The sequence below is a fragment of the Centroberyx gerrardi genome, chromosome 17, assembly GCF_048128805.1.
Source record: "Centroberyx gerrardi isolate f3 chromosome 17, fCenGer3.hap1.cur.20231027, whole genome shotgun sequence".
NCBI classification, from domain to species: Eukaryota; Metazoa; Chordata; class Actinopteri; order Beryciformes; family Berycidae; genus Centroberyx; species Centroberyx gerrardi.
The window spans coordinates 22,585,753-22,605,206 of NC_136013.1; the positions used below are offsets into that span (position 1 = coordinate 22,585,753).

Here is a 19,454-nt window from a genome sequence, read left to right on the forward strand (position 1 = left end):
TTTACGTGTGAACGAATAAAAAAGGTAGTTAGATGTAGCCAAGGATAGGAATCAGCTTGCTCCGGCCGCCGACATATTCAATTCTCTTTGGAGACAACTTTCATCCAAACCAAGTTCCATCAAAAATGTATCGGTTTAATGTTACCATGCTTATTGACAAAGGTACATACATTGTTGAGCGTAACTTGAGGCACTTTCGTATACCTTGGGGTCCACTCTTCAATTCGGCATACATCCGATATACGAAGCAGCATTTTATTTCAATAAAATGATTTGTTGATGATGTTTTATTACTGGGTCGCCTGTCATTCTTACATTCTCCTTCCACCAAAATACACCAAGGTGGGCGGTAGCGAACAGTGTGAACTAATTTAAATGTAATTAAAATTAAGTGCTGCTTGGTGGGTGACATGTATACCGAATTTATCAGAGCATCCTACAATTCCTGAAAGGTCTTAAGGCCTGTTCAGCGATGCATGTACCTTTGCTGATAATCAAGGTCATGTTTAATTGCCAGATTTTTTTAATGTAGTTCGGTGTGACGTCCCATACAAGAGAGGACAGAACATATCAAAGATAGATAGCTGTAACCTAACTTTAATTTCCTATCTATCCATATCAGTTCTGCTGTCTGTGAAAATACCATACATGACAACAGCAATAAATTGTGAGTTTGTGTACCAGTAAAATGTTTTGTGTTCAAGTATGCTAGCAAACTGAAAGTGATAATTGCTGTAGATAAGTTAAAACTGAAACCACTCAGGTGACTGTGATGAGGTATTGGCATCACTGATCTTATTCCTCTGGAATGACAGGGCCATCTTACAGAATATCTGGCTTGTCAACTCTTTTGGAGTAATTACTCCTAACCTGAATTTGTCTTTCAGGAATAACTGTCCTTTGATCCATCCAGATGAACTAGTCTGAATCACAGTTACGCCGCACATGAGCTCTATTGGAGCACACACACATTCAGGGTGACTGTAATATAACTGCGGTTGTGGATTCAAATGTCTTTAATCTTTAAAATAGAGTTGAACTTCTATGAGCATTTGCCTCCTGACTAATTGTGTGACAGAGTAAACAAACCTGCCAGCCACAGCCAAAATTGATCAGCATCCAGCAGGTGTTAAGTCTCTAAGAGCCACATCCTCTGTTTAATCAGAGAATGTCAAATTTAGATGACCACAGTGTTTTGCTTCACTAGGTCCACTGAGAGAGAGATAGAGAGAAATTTAACAGAAACAATAATTCCGTCAATATAGAGTGCTGGGTTTAGGCTACATTTATGTGGTTTTAGAACCAACGTGATTTAAGGGTTAGGGTTAGTTGAGGATTTATGTGTGTGTGTGTGTCTTTGTGTATGTTGAGCAGTGTTTAAGCTTTTGATTTCTAATCATGGGCTGACTACCCAACTCACAACATGCAGTATACTTGTTCCCACATCCACACACGTGCTAGACCAACACACACAAACACACACACAAAACTCAATTTAATCCTACTCCATGTCACAAAGCACAGGCAATATCCTCATGTCGTGTACATATAGATTGTTGTGGTCACATGTATCTGGTTTTGCATAGCAAGCACTGTGTTTTTTCTAGATCAAGTAGCCTTTGAGTTGTTGCATCCAACCTTATTTGATTCATTCCGTTTTTTGATCAATATCATCGGGCAATGAATTCTGAACATGAATTCTTTTTTGACACATTAAATGGAAATTAAAAGATAAGTTAGTGCTGGCCTTGATGCTATAATAGGCAGGCTACGTAAGCTAAGTGGTAGGTGTATTTGGATGTACTACTGATATGCAAAATGGACTTGATGATCCCAGCTAGTCTCTTTTGGCATAGATAAATGTTGTGAAAAAGTTGGAGTTAGCTCTGAAAGACTCATATTTAGACTTTATTATGTAGCCAAGGTTATCGCTGATAAACTGCTAAATATGTGCTGTTGCCTGTCCCGTAAGTGTGCCCAGAAACCTGACGTACTAAACTATGGTCTGTGATGCTGAGTGACTCTGACGTTTGACTGTTGCAGTGTCGGACATCAGACTGAGCGCCTGTAGCCATGGATGGCACCAAAACCAATGACAGCGCCTTTCCCAGCTTTGGGGATCTGGATGACTTCCTCAACAAGCACGACTCCAACTTCGTCTGGCTCCTTGTGGGTAAGTGGTCACTAAGTGGTCTATGTCGACACTGAAAAAAACAAGCAGACAAATGATAGCAGCAGGCAGGCTTCCGGTACCTGCCAGACTTGAGGACAGTTTTCCATGTAGAGTCAAGTACAGACCTGTCAGCATTGGATGAAGCAAGTACATTGTAGTTTTGCGTGGGCTAGGAAGGATGACACCGCTGTCCATGGAGTTTTAGTTTGTACACTTTGTATTTGTACTTTTTAAATTTGCCTACTTACTAGTACTACTAGTACTATGAATACCAATGTTAGCAGCTGCCATCATATGCTTTCTGATAAGTCATATCACTGATTTTTATTATTTTTAGAAGGAAAAAGCTATTCTATTGCAGTGATCTCTCTGTGCTGATGGGTCTGTTTCATAACAAGAGCAGTAGCCTCTGGCACATTGCAATTGAAGATGTTAGACGTGAGGATCTGCCTCCTCCAGCCTGCCGTATATAAGAATAAGAGCGCCAGTTCACATCAGAATCCGTCTTCTTTTACTGACTCGGCCCATTTTGTGCTCTCGCCTCTTCCAGCCACCATTCTGTCCTGTGGATGGATCATCTATTTAACTTATTACAACTCCCGCAACATTGGCCTCATCCTCACCCTCATCATCAACAGACTCTACAAGGATGGCTACATTCACATCGGTGAGTTCATCAGGAGCTCTGTCACGGGGTGATGAATGGGCCCGGAGGAGCGCTGCCAAAGACCCGGGGGTGTGCGCGCCTCCCGAGCTCCGCCGAGGCTTTAACTCAGTCTGCTGAATATTTCATGATGGGCCAGGTTCTCTGAGTGATTATCTCTGTAGTGTTTGAACAGCAAACTGCAACCGACGCTAGATGGAATTTCTCAGAGTTGACTTGACTTGACTTGGCTGTATCATCAATGCAATTTATAAAGCGGCCTAAAGCATAAATCTGGCCATTTGCTAAAGGGTAAAGCAGCCATTATTTTCCCATCTTTTTACATCACACCGATTGATTCTGACCAAAATCTCGTCAGTTGCTTCACTATAGAGCTACTTACATCTTGCTTGCCTGGGTACTCCAAAAATCAACCCCAAAAGCATCCAAAGCATGTCTTTTTCAGCATATTGATGCTCACTCTGTAATGAGACATGTATATATTTAGTTTTCAGTTAATCTATGACCGGACAACTTTTACTTATTTATGTTGCACTACTTTGCAGCATCGATTGGTATGGTGGTAGAAGATGGGAAAATAGGGTCCAGGTCGAAAATGCCTGGACTTATGCTTTAAACAGAAAGCAATTTCTTAGAAAGCACACAAGGCTAAACGAACAAGAAACAAGCTAAACAGCAAACAAATGCCACAGATAACAGAATAAGAAACAAGTTAAACAGACAAAAAGAAGCTCAACACATTAGAAAGCACATCAGAAAAAAGCAGGTAAAACACATTAGACACTGAAAGTTCATAGAGTGAAAGCAGGTCTAAAAATTGGAATGGATTCTGCAAACATAACTTCCAGGAAGGCTGTTCCACAGTCTGGGGGCTGCAATTGCAAAACTGCGATCACCACTTAAGCCTCGACTGTGGAACATCTAAGAACAAAAAAAACATGCTAGCTTGTGACAGGATCATGGCCCAATTACACATCCTGTGTCAAATTACTGAAAAACATCGAAGTTCCTCTTTGTAAGCTTCCATAACCATGAAGAAAGGAAGCTGAACACTGTGCTAAGTGTCGACTCGGATGATTATATTTGAGCACTTGGGGTGCTGTCACTTTTTCGGCGTTAGAAATCATTTAAATTCTCTTGACAGAGAAAGGGAAAGACGAGTCGCGAACCGGAAAAGTTTGATGATGGAAAATCATGCGCAGTTTTAAAATCCATCTCTCTCGCTCAGTGACCCAGTCCAAGACCCACTTGCATGATTAGATTCCCCCAGTATGATTTTTTTTCTCAAGAGAGAGAAAGCAATTAAATATCTATTTATCTTGCATGTAACCAATTTTTATTTTCATCGCTGCTTACAAGACCAACCAATCATCCACTGTTAAAAATGTTGTGTATTTGTTAATTTGAAGTTATGAATGAATCCAAACAAGTTTCCACTGATAATTTAAACTCATTACTGCCAGTGTGTATTGAAATATTTGACTTTTAGTGTCTGTAACACAAAATGTGTCTGACCTTTCCTCCACAGGCTCCTTCTCTTTCTCTGTGCTGTCAGGGAAGGTCATGTTCAGAGATGTCTACTTCATCAACCAAGACATGTCTATCAGGTAACCTGTTTACACCCAATACGTTCCTCAATAGCCTTGTATGTTACTTTCAGATTTTCAGATTTTTTCTCCCCCTGTATTATAGGATACAGGATGGCTTCCTCATATTTCGCTGGTGGAAAATGTATAACCCAAAACAGAAACAGCACGGTGAGTAGGACAGCTAACGTATTCTATGGGCGAGACTATCCTCTGGAAAGTCAATTAGAAAAAAACAAGGCACAAGCTGTGGAAAAATCATGTCCATAGTTTTGTCAGTAACCGTTGTCTCATTTGTTCACTGAGCGATTTAGTTGGGCAGTTTGTAATTAGTCTGCTGTAATTATCATTGATTCGATTTAAAGTGGTTTTCTGTCAGAGCCTCTCTTGTGATTTAGTCTCCATTTTTGTTGCTCAGCGCTCATTGCTGTGGTGTTTCTGCACTGCACTTCCCAGAGATCACCTGTCAATCAAACAGTGTGTCCAGCGCTGTGACGTCTTTGTAATATGTGTAATATGTAAAGCCCCCCCATTCATCATTTGACCATCCAGACAGCTAGAACTGCTGTATAAAGCAATAGCTTATGTAAGGAATCGACAGAGACACAAATATGACAGAAGCCCCGACCTCGAGTTCTGACTTGTCCCTCCCGTCTTCTTGCGGCCAGACCCCAAGGCAGAGACCAGGCTTTACGTGACGGTCAACGGCTTCGAGTTTCACGTGTACAACCGGACCGACCTCTACGCCCGGCTGCAGGAGACCTTCGGCCTGGAGCCCACCCTCATCACGCCCAAGAAGGACGAGGAGAGGGGGCGGGAGGAGAGAGACAAGACCCTGGAAAGGTAGGACCAAGGCAGCGTCCAGTGGCTTTTGCTTGAAAGTGTCTTGAGCACTGAAGTTGGTTCAAATATCAAAATGAAATGAGATTTTTGTGAATACAAGCTTATGATTGTTGAGTATGCCAGTTTTCATGTTGCCGTTGTTTTCTTGGTTCAGGACAATCGCCCATTCACTCCCATTTGATTCAAGAATTAGGGTGGTAAACAGAAATGGGAGTCCATCAATGTGTTTGTGTTTGTGAGTAATTACATTAGTAATTACTCACAAACAAAGATCTCAATGAGTCAAGAATGCTTTATTTCCTTGCCAATGCACAACTTCAGTCAGCCAACATAGCAGTTTCTGCAAAACAAAACAGTAGAAAACAGCAGTTTCCCATTAGAAATGAATGGAAATTGGTTGTCATAAAGCCTGAATATACACATATACATGCTTCTCTTTCTTCCTTCATCGAATGCATTTGGGAGTACAGAATCAGTCATTTCTGACAGCCGAGCTCATTGCACTGACTAGACATGGAAGCACCAGTAAAATTTTATGAGTCTGAATGTCTTCTGGTGCTCGTGCAGCGTGAACATCAAAGCGGAGAGTCCGGACCCCTCGTCGTCCTGGCGCTCCCTCATCCCCGTCATCAAAGTGAACATCAGCACGGTGAGTGCCTCGCTAATTCATACAGCCAGGACACCGTTTAGATGGCTGGGGGAAACGCTAAAGAAATTGGCCGAGGTGGTCTGGGGTGAATGTCGGGAAGCGGAATTCATGTTTGAGAAAGAAGCGTTGGTCTAGTGGAGAAGGAACTTTACTTCTGTTTGAGCCCTTTTTTGAGCATTTTAGCCCTGATTTTTCCATCCTGACTTAATCCTGTAGTGTGGGAGGGGTTAAAGACTTCATTTCTTGGGTCCCGATCATGTTGCAGACCAGTCGGAGGTCGGCAACAGAATTTCCAAGATTACTTGATTTGATTTCCAAGACCGGTAATCTGGACAAATCTGAAAAAATCTGGACAAAAATTGAACTCCTGTAGTTTTAGATGGAGAACGATACAAATCACTGACTGAAACTTGAGTTTGTGCGCCCATACGACACTAGAAATCCTCTAAATCTGCTGGAAAATATGAACAGTTTGAATTTAGGGAATGTGTTGTTTTTCTTCTGACCAATGGCTTCACTCAGATGCATGAATCAGTATTTAGTAGGGATGGGACGATACATCGAAATTCAATATATCGCGATACAAAAATGTGACTATGTATTGTGGGGCAGAAAAATTAATGGTGATATTAGCTCCATTTTATTCTGCTGTAGTAATCACAAATGAGACACTTGATCATCACAATTTCACAAGCTCTCCATCCAAATTATATTATTTGCACTTTGTAATGACATTTTTAAATTGTTTTTTACATTCTAGCAGCCAATGCCATTGCTAGAAACATTTGTGGTTCAGAAATAAACATAATTCTGCACAGTCAGACTTTGTTGTCATTGAACTTTTATTTATCACATCGTATCGTGGTTGTATTGAATCGTGATATGTGTGTGTTTTCCCCGTAGGGTCGTCTGGCGTTCGGGAACCACCACCTCCCCCAGACGCTGTGCGTGAACTTTGAGGACGCCTTCCTGACGTACGCCACCAAGCCTCCGTCCAGCCACCTGGACCAGTACATGCACATCGTCAAAGGCTCGCTGGAGAACGTGCGCGTTATGCTGGTCCCCAGTCCGCGCTACCTGGGCATGCAGAACGATGAGTAAGTGCCAAGTCACACGCCCATGGAGAAACTCTACCGGGTCATTCTTAGATTGCGGTGGCAATTGTAATTTAAACCTTGCTGCACTATATTTAAAGAGTAACTAAACCCCAAACCCAAATCTGTGGTGAAGCCTGACACCAAATGGTAAAAAGTAGGGTACTGAACTGGCCATCTGCTATTGGCTGGTCTTTGTTCCAGGTGATTTCACCACCTGCTGTTCTCACCTGGCACAAAAACCAGCCAATAGCAGAAGGCCAGTTCAGTACCCTATTTTTCACCATTAGTTTTCAGGCTTCACCACAGATTTGGGTGGGGTTTAGTTACTCTTTAAATTTGTTTTTAAAAATTTTTGAATGAACACAGTCACCATTACACGTAGTGACACCAAAGACAGTAACAGACTAAACACGCAAACCCTTAATATTTATGAAATGGAGAGTGTAGCCATCGTTGTTTGATAATCCGAGAATATGTAGAAACTAAATTATTCAATACAAGTCAATAATTTACATCAAGTTGTAGTTCCATCTCTTTTAAATGAATAATTAAAGACACAATGGAAGTGTGACACATGGAATTACTTATATTTTGGTCAAATATATCAAAACCTCTTTTCAAAACCAATTTTCCTACTCACCATGTGCTTTCAAAGCTCATGCTTTTTCCTCTGATGTGGCCAGACCAGAAGTAGTTCAGAAGCTTTTGCTAATTATTTTCAAGAGTGCAATGTACTGCGATAATACCACATATCAAATCTTTGATACATTTTTTTTGTTAATATATATATATATATATATATATATATTTTCTAAAGTAATTTATGAAAACACACAAAAAACATTTTCCCCCAAATGTTTATTTGTTTTTTTGTGTGTTTTCATAAATTACCTTGACTACAAGTCAAGGTCGAGTACGCACCTCGGTTTTAAATTCACGCTCCGGTGCCTTTTCGGTGCGGCGGAGGAATAAGTGCTGCATTCAGTCCTGTGAAAATACCCTTTAACTCCGTAACAAATTCAAATTCAACAATTAACTTAACCTGAAGAGCTGATTTTGAATGGAGGAGGTTACTACAGTAAAGTTTATTACCTTAAAGCATAATGAAAGCTCACTTCATCAGTTTTGTTCTTAAGACAATGCAATGCAAGCATTGTTTTTGTATGGAAAGGGAATCAGTGTCATGTTTAATTCCCAGACTATTCTCAATTAGTTAGTTAGCTGTGCACTCAGAAGGACTTTTTTTTTTCAACATGTACCTTTTCACCCGTAGCACCCACTCCACCTTCCCCGACCCTGTTTGCTCTTATTCAGAAATCAGAAGAGTTGGTAGCCTCCGAATAAAATTTGACCTTTGATTCTTAACTGTGGTTTTGTCTTCTAGACCCCCCCGACTGATGGGCGAAGGCTTTGTGGTCATGCAGTCCAACGATGTGGACATCTACTATTACCAGGATGAACCCGGTATGCACGTGTACACACACACACACACACACACATACACACACACACACAGAGACTAACAATACCAAAATGATCCATAGTAGTAAAGGAATTCTTTGGTTTCAAGGTGATGGTAAGGATTTGTTGTGTGTGTTTTACCATTAGTTGTTGTCAGAATGGTTTTGGGCTTTACATCTGCGTGTGTGTGTGTGTGTGTGCAGGTCTGGTCCCCGAGGAGCAGGAGGCCGTGGAGGCGGAGACGGTCAGTGAGGGGGATAAGCTCCAGGATTTGCCTCCCTGTTGGGGTCTGGACATTGTCTGCGGTAAAGGAACTGACTTCAACTACGGACCTTGGGCGGACCGCCAGAGGTGGGTCACACACACATACACACACACACACACACACACAGAAAGGATAATGTAATCAAATATAAGTAAATCAGATCCGTATTTTGAATTTCACAGACAGCTCAAACTTTTCAATAACGTGGCCGGACCAAAATCTCTATGGCCAAATAAGGTCTAGATTTGGGCTTTACAGACACACTCCTTGTATTCATACGATCATGGATGTCATATGACTCATATTTATCACAGGGACTGTCTGTGGAAGTTCTTCCTGCCGGCTGACTACCAGGCCATGAAGGTGACGGAGGCGGCCGGGCCGGGGAAACCCCGGCAGATCCTAGCCTTCGAGCTCCGCATGAACATCATCGCCGACGCCACCATCGACCTGCTCTTCACCAAAAACAGGGTGCCTCTTTAGCTCTTTCTCTCTCTCTCTCTCTCTCTCTCTCTCTCTCTCTCTCTCTCTCTCTCTCTCTCTCTCTCTCTCTCTCTCTCTCTCTCGCTCTCTTCCTCCTCTCTCTCTTTCCTTCTTCGTCTCCAGCCCTTTTGATCCCCCCCTCTCCTCTCTTCTCTCTCTCTCTGCAGCTCCCCTTGTCTTTGTCTTCATCCCTCGCCGTGTTTCAGCTATTGATATTGGTTCATGTTTTATGCTTTTTAAAATTTTTCATCCTCGAGCACTGGAGGGAGTTTCACCCCGCTGAGTGTGTGAAGCGCATACTGAGTAACAACATAAATGCGTGTTGAACGAAAACATAAAATGGCTCAAGTCAGGGGAAGGTTGTCATTTGATTACCTCTTTTGAACATATTTTTGTTCACATTAGGTGACTGTCTTTTATTTCAAGGGCAATGAGCCGCCCTAGCTAATATTTTGACAGCCTGCATGACTCCACTGTCTGCTCTCTCTCTCTCTCCTCCCTCGCTGTCTTCATCCCTGTTACTAGGAAACCAATGCCATCCATGTGAATGTGGGTGCAGGCTCTTACCTGGAAGTCAACATCCCCATGACTGTAGGAGAGAATGGTAAGGGTGTGTGTATTATAATGGAACAATACCACTAGGCCCCTACTTCAGCACTCGCAGCAGCACTCGTAGATAAATGTGAGTGCCACTTGTTGTTCATATAGAAGCACACATCACCGGCGCGTTCTGTATCATGGTTGGCCAGAATCAGCTCGTAGTCCTGCAGGAAAGCCAGGTTTCAGTCTATAGCTCTCTTTCCATCCATCTGCCAAGTGAATTTTAAGCGAAGGTTTGAAATGTTGGAAAAATTGGATTTGTTTCCATCAGCTGTCCAAAGGATGGATGTCCAAAGCCAGCTTTAAACTGTTGTGCGAAGAGATTGAGCGATCGTGCCAAGCCTATGTCATTATTTACTTGACAAATGTGTGTAAAAACTTTTTGCGCTATAGAGAACATTTGATCGAACTTTGCTGTTGCCATTCAGCCTGTCTCATGTGATACGTCATCATTCACATAAAAATGCTTGGAAGGAACCAAACTGTTATTAGTCAGCAGTTGTAATTTGTCCATTTTGTTGCTAAGGGAAGAAGATTAGAATTACTTTATTATTTAGGGCCCATATGTAGGATCTCTTGACATCACAGCTAACTCTGATCTTGGTGTCAATAACCAGACTATGAAAAATGTCACTGCAAATTTTGTCATTTGGATCTCAATAGGATCTCCAATGAATTTTGATTTAATTTTTCTCCTGCATATTTTGTGTTTTTATTTATTATCATAGTGAGCAACCCACTGTCAATATACAGTTATTAACACTATTACACATTAGTTTCAGGTGTTTACAATATAATCTGCATTCAGTTATAATGTAAACTTTGCCTGGGTGGAGAAAATCGAGTTCTGTTCAAGACCAAGACCAAAATAGCGAGTAAACAGTGTACAGTACATGTCTTTCCAAATCCAAAAATAATGTGTAAGGAGTTTCATAAGGATCGACAGAGATGTAGATCTATCTGCAGGAGCTCTGTACTAAACCCTTCAACATCCAACTAATCAATGCATAGGATTTTGACTGATCGATACATAGAAGTTTGAAGACCATTACAAACTACAGGTGTAATCCATTAAAGTGTTTGGAAAGCACGAGAGAAAATCAAACAAAGGTGGACTCATTTTTTGACAGGCAGGAAAAGTCGAGCCAACATCCACTAGTGGCCAAGATCAAGACAAGTCTGAGTCAGAATAGGCACGAGACCAAGTCATGTCCAGACTAGAAGAAATTTCTCTCCATGCAGTTCTCCATTGTTCTCCATTATTTGCTGTCTGTAAAACTATGTACACACTTCATAAAGTCAGCAAGGGTGGAGTATCACCTGGCTGTGCGTGGGCGTCATCGGGTATCGTAAGGTGTGGCACCTATCATACCTTATAGCCTAAGTGGGTCCAAATTTGATTTTGTAGTTTTTGAGTGAAGATGAAGCAAAAGTTGTCAGAAATCTGTTTGTAAGTCATATATTTAATAAAATCACATCAGGGACCATTCATGACCAATGTTCCCTTTAAGCTGATAGTATGGTGAACTACATGTACAATTTTATCACATTGACGAGTTAATAATATCTTGTCAGTCATCGGTCATTGCTCCACTTTGTCAGCAGAAATATAGTCAGTATAAGAGGGTTTGGAAGTTTTTATGGTAAATGCTATTAGGTGCAGGGATTTTACCTTAGCTTAGGGTTTGGTGAATTGATGGACCTGCTTTCCTGCCTCTCTTCTGCCCTCAGGCTACTCTCCCACCATAAAAGGTCAGCTGCTGCATGTGGACACCACCAGCAGCATGCAGTACAGGACCCTGCTGGAGGCCGAGATGCTAGCTGTAAGTGGCAGACAACTATACACACACGCAAAAACACACATAGCCATTATAGAATAGGCAATATAGCTCTCTTGAAAGTTGGATTAAAGAAAAGCTTGATTCTTGGGTCCATCAATATTGAGTTGAGTTTTCCACCCTGATATCTACAGTGGATCCTGGGTCAATCCAGTAACCACCAAGTGCTCTGCCATTGGTGAAAGCCAGTCCTGCCTCTGCCTTTCTTTCAGTTCCACGTGATAGCCAGCTACCCCCGCGTGTGGAACATGCCTCAGTCGTGGCAGTGCGAGATCGAGGTGTACAAAGCCACCTACCACTTCATCTACGCCCAGAAAAACTTCTTCTCCGGTAAAGTCACCCAACAAACAAATAGGAATAATCACAGTACAGAGGGAGATTTTGCACATTTTGATAGTAAGATGAATGAAACTCAATGAAAACTGAATGGAAAAACTTGTATTTCCATTTGTCCACCTCGTCGCCTTTCCCTCTGTCTTTGAAGATTTGATCCAAGACTGGGCTAGTGACAGCGCCCCTGACATCTACTCCTTTGTGCCCTATGCCTGGAAGTTCAAGATCCTATTCCACCAGTTTGAGATGATCTGGGCTGCCAACCAGCACAACTGGATTGACTGTTCCACCAAGCAACAGGAGAATGGTAAGGAAGACACAATGCAAGACACAGACAACTACAGAAAGAATATGTAGTGAACATTAAAACTATATTCCTGGGGGCAGTTCGGATTAAGAAGGTTTCCACATTAAAACTGATTTTCTTTGGAGTGCCCGGTGAAGGAAAATATCTGACTAAGACTAAAGATGTACAGTACCTCTAAGAAAGACTATTGATACTTTTACTGCCTTCATTCTTTAATGTCGTTTTTTGCGCTTTACATTAAAAGAAGTATCGGTTCAGGCACCATTTAGGCACCGGTACCATTTTAAAAGTATCGTTTTAGCACCAGTATCGGAAAAAATCTAACCGATACCCATTCCTAGTGTAGACAGACCTTGGACTTTTTTTGCCATAGGTTCTATAAGTGTTGCAATTCCTAGTGGAGCTCAAAGAAGGTCACAGGTTCCTCAACGCCCCTTTAACGCTGGAAACGAACGACTACAACAAGGCTTCATTAAGTCACCATGCGCTGTATAATCTCCACTGAATGCCTCACCGGGGCCGTCCTAATCAATCGTCTTATCGATCTCCTATAGTGTACCTGGCTGCGTGTGGCGAGACGCTCAATATAGACTTCACTTTGCCTTTCAACGAGTTTGTCCCCACCACCTGCAACACCCGCTTCAGCTTGAGGGTGAGTCATGGAGTGAAAACTGTAATGATTTTTTCCTGTTTGCAGAATACATTTACATATGACTGCATATACTGTTGATTTTTCATTTTACACGCCACTTGTCATGCACACTGTGACACTCAACTATGTGTATCTATGGGTGCATGCATGTATGTATCTGTGCTTTTTTTCCCCCTCCTCAGGCGGAGGATACAGACATGCGCCTGTCCCTGCCGGAGTGCCACCCCAGCCGCTGCCCCCTCCTCACCCTGGCCAAAGACTACCAAAACGTCAAGCTGCCGCCCGACATGTTCATGCCTGGGGAGACTCAAGGAGCCCCCCCGCCCAAACCCGCCAAGTCCCGCTGGAGGAACATCACCCACGCAGAGTGAGTCGAAAGCCGGGGGAATAAATTCTCTTTGGCTCTCTGGTTGTGCGGGGAGAGAAAAAAAAAAGAGGAGTGTGTTAGCAAGGAGCAGGATTGATGACTCATCGCTGTAACACTGACTCACATCAGTGCTGAGGAGGAAAGGAAACGTTGGGAGTTGATAGCTGAGGTAGTAGGTGGCGATTTCAAGTGACTGTATCACTCAGTCTCAGTGCTTTGGTCAGTCATCTTTTCAATAGTCTAAAATATGATTTGTAAAGGGTTATATTGACATTTTGAGTTGTAGTCTATGGTTGGGCGATAGTGTGCATCCTCCCATCAACCAATCGTCATCACATGTATCACCGATCCCTGATGTATTCGTCTTCATGCTGGCGGGGGTGGGGGGGGGTGGGGGTGTAAAGTGGCGCGGCTCACGTACACACACACACACACACACAGTCAGTGTAGGCATAATGATTTCAATTGAGACATAGCTTTTAAATGCACATGGAATCACGTTTTTAACTATACTCATATACTCTATATTGTCACTTAAGTTGTGTGAAAGGCAGCCTGTTAGCACTGAAAACAGTGAGCACTACTAGTTGCCAACTTGTGGCTATTAGCACCCATTGTTATCCATTGGCTTTACTGGTGAATGCTGCCAGTGCCAAGTCATATTTCAGCTAATGGAAGTTTAAGTATAGAAACTTTTCACCACAAAATTTCTCGGTACTTAAGAAAAATGAGCTTGAGTGTCCCTTTAACAATGAGATTTGTACTGTTGAATACTGGCATGTTGTCTCCTATATGCCTCCTAACTGAATTTGTAATGCAAGGATCTATTTATTGTGTGAGTGTGTGTGTGTTTGGACCTCATCCTCTCCTCTGCAACTAGCCCTTTTACCAGTTTTTTACATAAAACCTGTAGGCCTGCACCACCTCCACCCCGTCATCCTGGATGGTGACAGATGTCAGTGGCTTCTTGCTCCGTCAGAAACCCGCTACCAGCTCCTTTGTCTTACTGACGCTGAGCTGCAGATGGTTCTGCTTGCACCATCTGGCGAAGCTCTCCACTAAACTCCTAAACCCCTCCTTGCCTTCACTGATGCAGATGAGTCATTGCAGATGAGTCATGGAGGAGGCATGACCCAGTGCGAGCAGAAGTGTAGAGTAGGCTTGGGCCGATATTGGCTATACGATAATACCGAATATCGTGATATTTAGTGAATATCGCAATATTTTCTGCGATATTGAATATATAATAAATTTAAATAATAGTTATTTTTATTTATAGCCTAGAAATTTGATGTAATTTAGAAGAAATTAAAAAAAAAGGAGCTTCCCCAACTTTTTCTTCACCTTAGTAGCAGTGATGAACAGGTTGGGGAAGGAGCAGGGACAATCGGACAAATAACCCGCCTTCAGACGTTCGACATAACAAATTTGCCCATTAACTATACAGTTAAAACGATGAGCATCCAACTTTCCGCCCCAGTGGAAAGCTCATCTCTGAACATGATAACTCCACATCCAGATCATTTATTATGAATAGCCCCGTGCCAAACGCTGTGCCGGCGTAGCGGTCCAGCACTCCCACATCCCCCCCCTGGGAGGTTAAGGATCAAATTCTGTCTGGACTTGTGCGCTCTGCGGTGCCGTGAAGTCAGGCGCAACCCATTTACTTGCAACGGTAAATGGATGGATGAAAGAGCCTGTCTGTTGTACTGCATGTCCTCTTCCTCCTCTTCGAACGGTTGATAAAACACACGATGAACCGGGATATCCGCTTGAAATGATGATAAACTAAAGGATTATGAGACTATGTTCTGAGCGTACATGTTCTTCTTCTTTACTCCAGAGCTGGCTGGGTGGACTGCTGGAGTGTACCCAACTTCCTGCTCATCATCGACTACACCTGGCACCCCATCTATCCCCAGAAGGCTGACGAGCAACTCAAGCAGTCCTGTAAGCTCATTGCTTTAGCAGCAATTCTTTGTTGTCATATCTAAAGCCAGCCATGAGACTGTGGTCTACGAGTGGAATATCAACTCTTTCTTAAAGCAATATTCCACTTAGTTTTAACATGGGGGTTATTCGACACTTGACCGCCTTGAAAACCAGAATATAAACTCACCAAAATCGGATGCAGCTGGACGAGTTTGTAGTGTTCGGATTTTTACTTCCCATTCATTTGAATGAGGCCATGAAAATAGCCTGAAAACTGTTCTGTCTTTCCTAGCTGTTGCACATAATCTTGTCTAACTCGCTTTTGATTCCATGCCCAGTGTCAGAGATGGAAGAATCCATGCTGTCGGCCCTGCGGCCCCCGGAGCACGCCTCGGCGCCCCACAATGCCCCGCCGCCCTACAACTCCGGCTCGGCCTCGGCCGCCCACAGCCGGGTGCCGACTGACCCGTCGGAGCTGCCCCCCGACAGGCTTCACGTGGAAATGGAGATGTCCCCAGACTCCCAGATCCTCCTCTACGGGCCTTTGCTCAGAGCGCTGATCTCCATCAAGGTACAGAAGATGCTAGACTAGCCCTCTCCTCTGGATCCAAAATCAATTTCTCACGCCCCAATTAATGGCATGATGCAAATTCCCAATGCATCAAACATCCATTTAACCTTACCGTCTCTCTTTGCGCAGGAAAACTATTTTGGCGAGGACGACATGTACACAGACTTTGAGGAGGCGGTGTCCAGCCCCGTGCTGTCCACCTCCACCTCGTCGGGCCTCGGCTGGTCTCCCCTGGGCATGGAGGACAGCGAACAGCAGGAGGCCTCGAACATCCACCCGCTGGACCTGAGGCCCTGGGACATCACCGTGCTAATCAACCTGTACAAGGTCCACGGCCGTCTGCCCATGGTGAGGCCGTCCCCAAGACTCGTTTAATGTCATTAAGGCTATGTATTTTGCTATTCATTAGATTCAATTAAATTAGATGAGATGAAACTGGAATGGTTCCTGTTGGGAAGATTGGGGTGTTGCAGCAGCAGAACAGGATATAGCAAAGGAAAAATGGGATATAAATAAGAGCAGGGCAAACGGGGTAGTATCAGTGATAATGCAACCGATAATTACAATGCTAGAAAGTATTGAATAGAAATATATAATGATAATTATGAGAATATCTGCATTACACCATGCATATAAGATGTAGAACATACAAAGAAAAAAAAATTCCAAATATTTAAAGTATATATGTTAAAATACACAAAACTATGAAAATATGTACAGTAGAAAATCAATGAAAATTCTAAAAATATCAAGATGTGTGCAATATATAAAAACACGGAAATATGAGAATGTGTGAACAGTGTACATATATACAGAAAGTGCACAGTGTGCATAATATTCACATTAACAGGTCTACAGAAGACCATATGTACAGAAAAAAGTATCTAAATGTGCATTGTAAAAGAAAACAAAAAACAAATTGACCTTATCTAATGATAGAAGTAATTACAAGATTTTATTTGATTGGTGCTGCCATCTAGTTACTTTATGACCCTCATTTTGTATGTATGTTTATGAAAAACCTTGATTGTGTGTTTGTGCCTCCAGCACTGCAGCAGTGAGGGTCCTGAAGGTCCATCCGGCTTCCTGGAGCGTCTGTGTTTTGAGATGAAGAAGGGTTACAAGGAGACCATGCTGCAGCTGCTCCTCTCTCCCATCCACATCTTCATCAGTGACAACTACCAGGTCAGAAACACACAGCTACACCTGCCTGCTGCCACTCCTATCGGTTCAATACAGTACTGTCATCACTTAGATTTAGGTCGACTTTATTTGTATTTGGGTAGAACTATTGGATGAGACTATTTAGCTATTTAAACATCACAAGTGAATAGATTGACTAAGACTGAACAAAAAGACAACAAAGAAAAGAGTAAAAGCATTGCAAACACATTTCACAACAAACGTGCATACAGCCACCCTCACACAGCTAACTACTATTTAATCTGTTCAGTATTGCGTAATGTGAAACGTGTGGTAATGGTCACACTGTGCATAAATACACACATGCTGGATGATCTAGCGGAGTTTCTAAGCTTTGGCCATGGGTTGGATCTTATTTGCTGCCCAAAGCAAACAGCTTTCCCAAACAACTTTCCTTAATCCCTGCTGCAGAATGTGAAGACTTCCTCTCCTCCACTGGGATAAAAAAGCATTTGTTTTTATGGCACATGGTGGAAATATTGTGGGAAACAGTCATGGATTTGACTTTAGTGAAAGATTGACTGTCAACATTTTGAGGTTTGATGTTTGTGCATAGTTTTTCACTATGAATGAGTGGAAGAGAAAGATTTTCTTCATGCCATTTCACTTTCTATAGTTTACCGATATCTTAAATATCTTCGAGGTAGTGACCTAAATTGAATACACATCTCAGTCATATCTCAGTTTTTTCAACTATTGAGCAATGAGATTAAACGATTTGTCAGGCTGATCATGCCAAGCCTGTGTCAATATGTATTCAACAAATGCATTTCCATTGCTATTTATTGCAGAATTTCCTTATTGACAAAACACTTTTCCGCCTTAACTGAGAAGAAAACTTTTTTGCGATACTGAAGAAATATTTTCAAAATCTGACATTTCCATTTCAGCTTTTCTAATCCATAACATCTCAATTCGAATACGAATATGTAAACCCATCTCGTGACTTGTCATGTCTTTATTGAATCCCCCTCAGCGTCCCACAGCGGACGGGGTTTTGAGGGACGGCCACCTCAGTCTGTCCGGCCTGCAGATGAGGGCCCACGCCATGTTCTCAGCCCAGGGCCTCCCCCTCGGCAGCGACACGCTGGAATACGCCTGGCTCATCGACATGCAGGCCGGGGCGCTCACAGGCAGGGTCACTGTGCCACAGGTATGTGTGTGTGTGTGTGCGTGTAGCTAAAGAGGGAGGGTGTGTATACCCCTTCTATGTGTTAGAAGGGGGAAGGGATATACATTTGGAGACTCCATTGTGTGCAACCTGGACACTACCTTAGATTATGATTCCTTCACCTTTTTTAGGCTTACTTTTACTTGAACTATGGTCTGTATTAAGTAGTAGCAGTAGCAGTAGCAGCAGTAGTAGTAGCAGTAGTAGTAGTAGTAGTAGTAGTAGTAGTAGTAGTAGTAGTAGTAGTAGTAGTAGTAGCAGTAGTAGTAGTAGTAGTAGTAGTAGTAGTAGTAGTAGTAGTAGTAGTAGTAGTAGTAGTAGTAGTAGTAGTAGTAGCAGTAGTAGTAGTAGTAGTAGCAGTACCAGTAATAGTAGTAGTAGTAGCAGTAGCAACAGTAGTAGTAGCAGTACCAGTAGTAGTAGTAGTAGTAGTAGTAGTAGTAGTAGTAGTAGTAGAAGAAGTATTGGGAGTAGTAGGATTTTAATTGGGCACACAACTCCTACTAATTTCTAACTGGAGGTTAATTAACTCATTATTAATAATTATAAGTAAAGAATAAAGCGTTGAGGTGTTTACCTGTGTGTTTGTGTGGTTATCAGTTGGCCAGTGTGATGGAGTGGGGCGAGAACTTCCTCTTCCACGTGGTGTCCAGGGAGTTCCAGCTAGAGCAGCCCAAACCCTCCGTCATCTGCCAGCATGGCGTCGACCGCCGCATCTGTGACGCCAAGGTACAAACACACACACATACAGACACACACACCATGAAAAGCCATACAAGGTCTGCACCTCATTTCATCATGGAATACACATCTTCACTTCATCCAGCAAAGTGTTTTGTGCTAGCAGGTTCAGCTGTGTTTGACTGAATCCCACGCTGGAAGCCACTGATTGAGTTGTTTTTTTTGTGAGACACGGATATTGGTCAAAACTGTCCAGTGTGAAAGGAAATATGGAAATGACATCAGATAGTAAACGTAGGCCACTACGAACCTCTTTCTAACGATGCGCGGTTCAGGAAGCAGTTGGAGACGCTGAAAACAAGGCTCCAATGCAAATCTATTGATCTACTCACACAAGCCACAAACAAGGGGATAGAATAATTCAACAGCATGTTAGAGCAAAAAAACCAAGGCTGTATCAGAAAATGCCTTGTTTGTGTTCGCATACTAACAAGGATATTTTTAAAACATCAGCCTGAGAGCCCTTCTTAGCTTTTGACAACTGCGCTGTTGTGGCTACAGGCTACAAAGTGGTATGT

The 19,454-nt window shown here is 42.5% G+C and overlaps 1 protein-coding gene across 12 annotated transcripts in view; it reads left to right on the forward strand.

Moving 5' to 3' along the window:
• Nucleotides 1-19,454, forward strand: part of kiaa1109 (KIAA1109 ortholog) — a 78,127-nt gene that overhangs the window by 660 nt on the left and 58,013 nt on the right. For 11 of the 12 annotated variants that reach the window (XM_078289552.1, XM_078289554.1, XM_078289557.1 and 8 more), the window contains exons 2-23: nucleotides 2,044-2,173; nucleotides 2,724-2,840; nucleotides 4,366-4,444; nucleotides 4,530-4,594; nucleotides 5,092-5,266; nucleotides 5,834-5,915; nucleotides 6,819-7,012; nucleotides 8,397-8,476; nucleotides 8,677-8,824; nucleotides 9,053-9,209; nucleotides 9,747-9,825; nucleotides 11,553-11,644; nucleotides 11,872-11,989; nucleotides 12,144-12,299; nucleotides 12,854-12,951; nucleotides 13,134-13,318; nucleotides 15,162-15,268; nucleotides 15,589-15,821; nucleotides 15,951-16,169; nucleotides 16,869-17,006; nucleotides 18,001-18,177; nucleotides 18,796-18,924. In XM_078289552.1, coding sequence (XP_078145678.1) covers nucleotides 2,074-2,173; nucleotides 2,724-2,840; nucleotides 4,366-4,444; nucleotides 4,530-4,594; nucleotides 5,092-5,266; nucleotides 5,834-5,915; nucleotides 6,819-7,012; nucleotides 8,397-8,476; nucleotides 8,677-8,824; nucleotides 9,053-9,209; nucleotides 9,747-9,825; nucleotides 11,553-11,644; nucleotides 11,872-11,989; nucleotides 12,144-12,299; nucleotides 12,854-12,951; nucleotides 13,134-13,318; nucleotides 15,162-15,268; nucleotides 15,589-15,821; nucleotides 15,951-16,169; nucleotides 16,869-17,006; nucleotides 18,001-18,177; nucleotides 18,796-18,924 — 2,928 coding nt within the window. In that variant the 5' untranslated portion in view covers nucleotides 2,044-2,073. The remainder of the gene's footprint in view (nucleotides 1-2,043; nucleotides 2,174-2,723; nucleotides 2,841-4,365; nucleotides 4,445-4,529; nucleotides 4,595-5,091; nucleotides 5,267-5,833; nucleotides 5,916-6,818; nucleotides 7,013-8,396; nucleotides 8,477-8,676; nucleotides 8,825-9,052; nucleotides 9,210-9,746; nucleotides 9,826-11,552; nucleotides 11,645-11,871; nucleotides 11,990-12,143; nucleotides 12,300-12,853; nucleotides 12,952-13,133; nucleotides 13,319-15,161; nucleotides 15,269-15,588; nucleotides 15,822-15,950; nucleotides 16,170-16,868; nucleotides 17,007-18,000; nucleotides 18,178-18,795; nucleotides 18,925-19,454) is intronic. The other variant, XM_078289558.1, reaches the window with a different exon arrangement.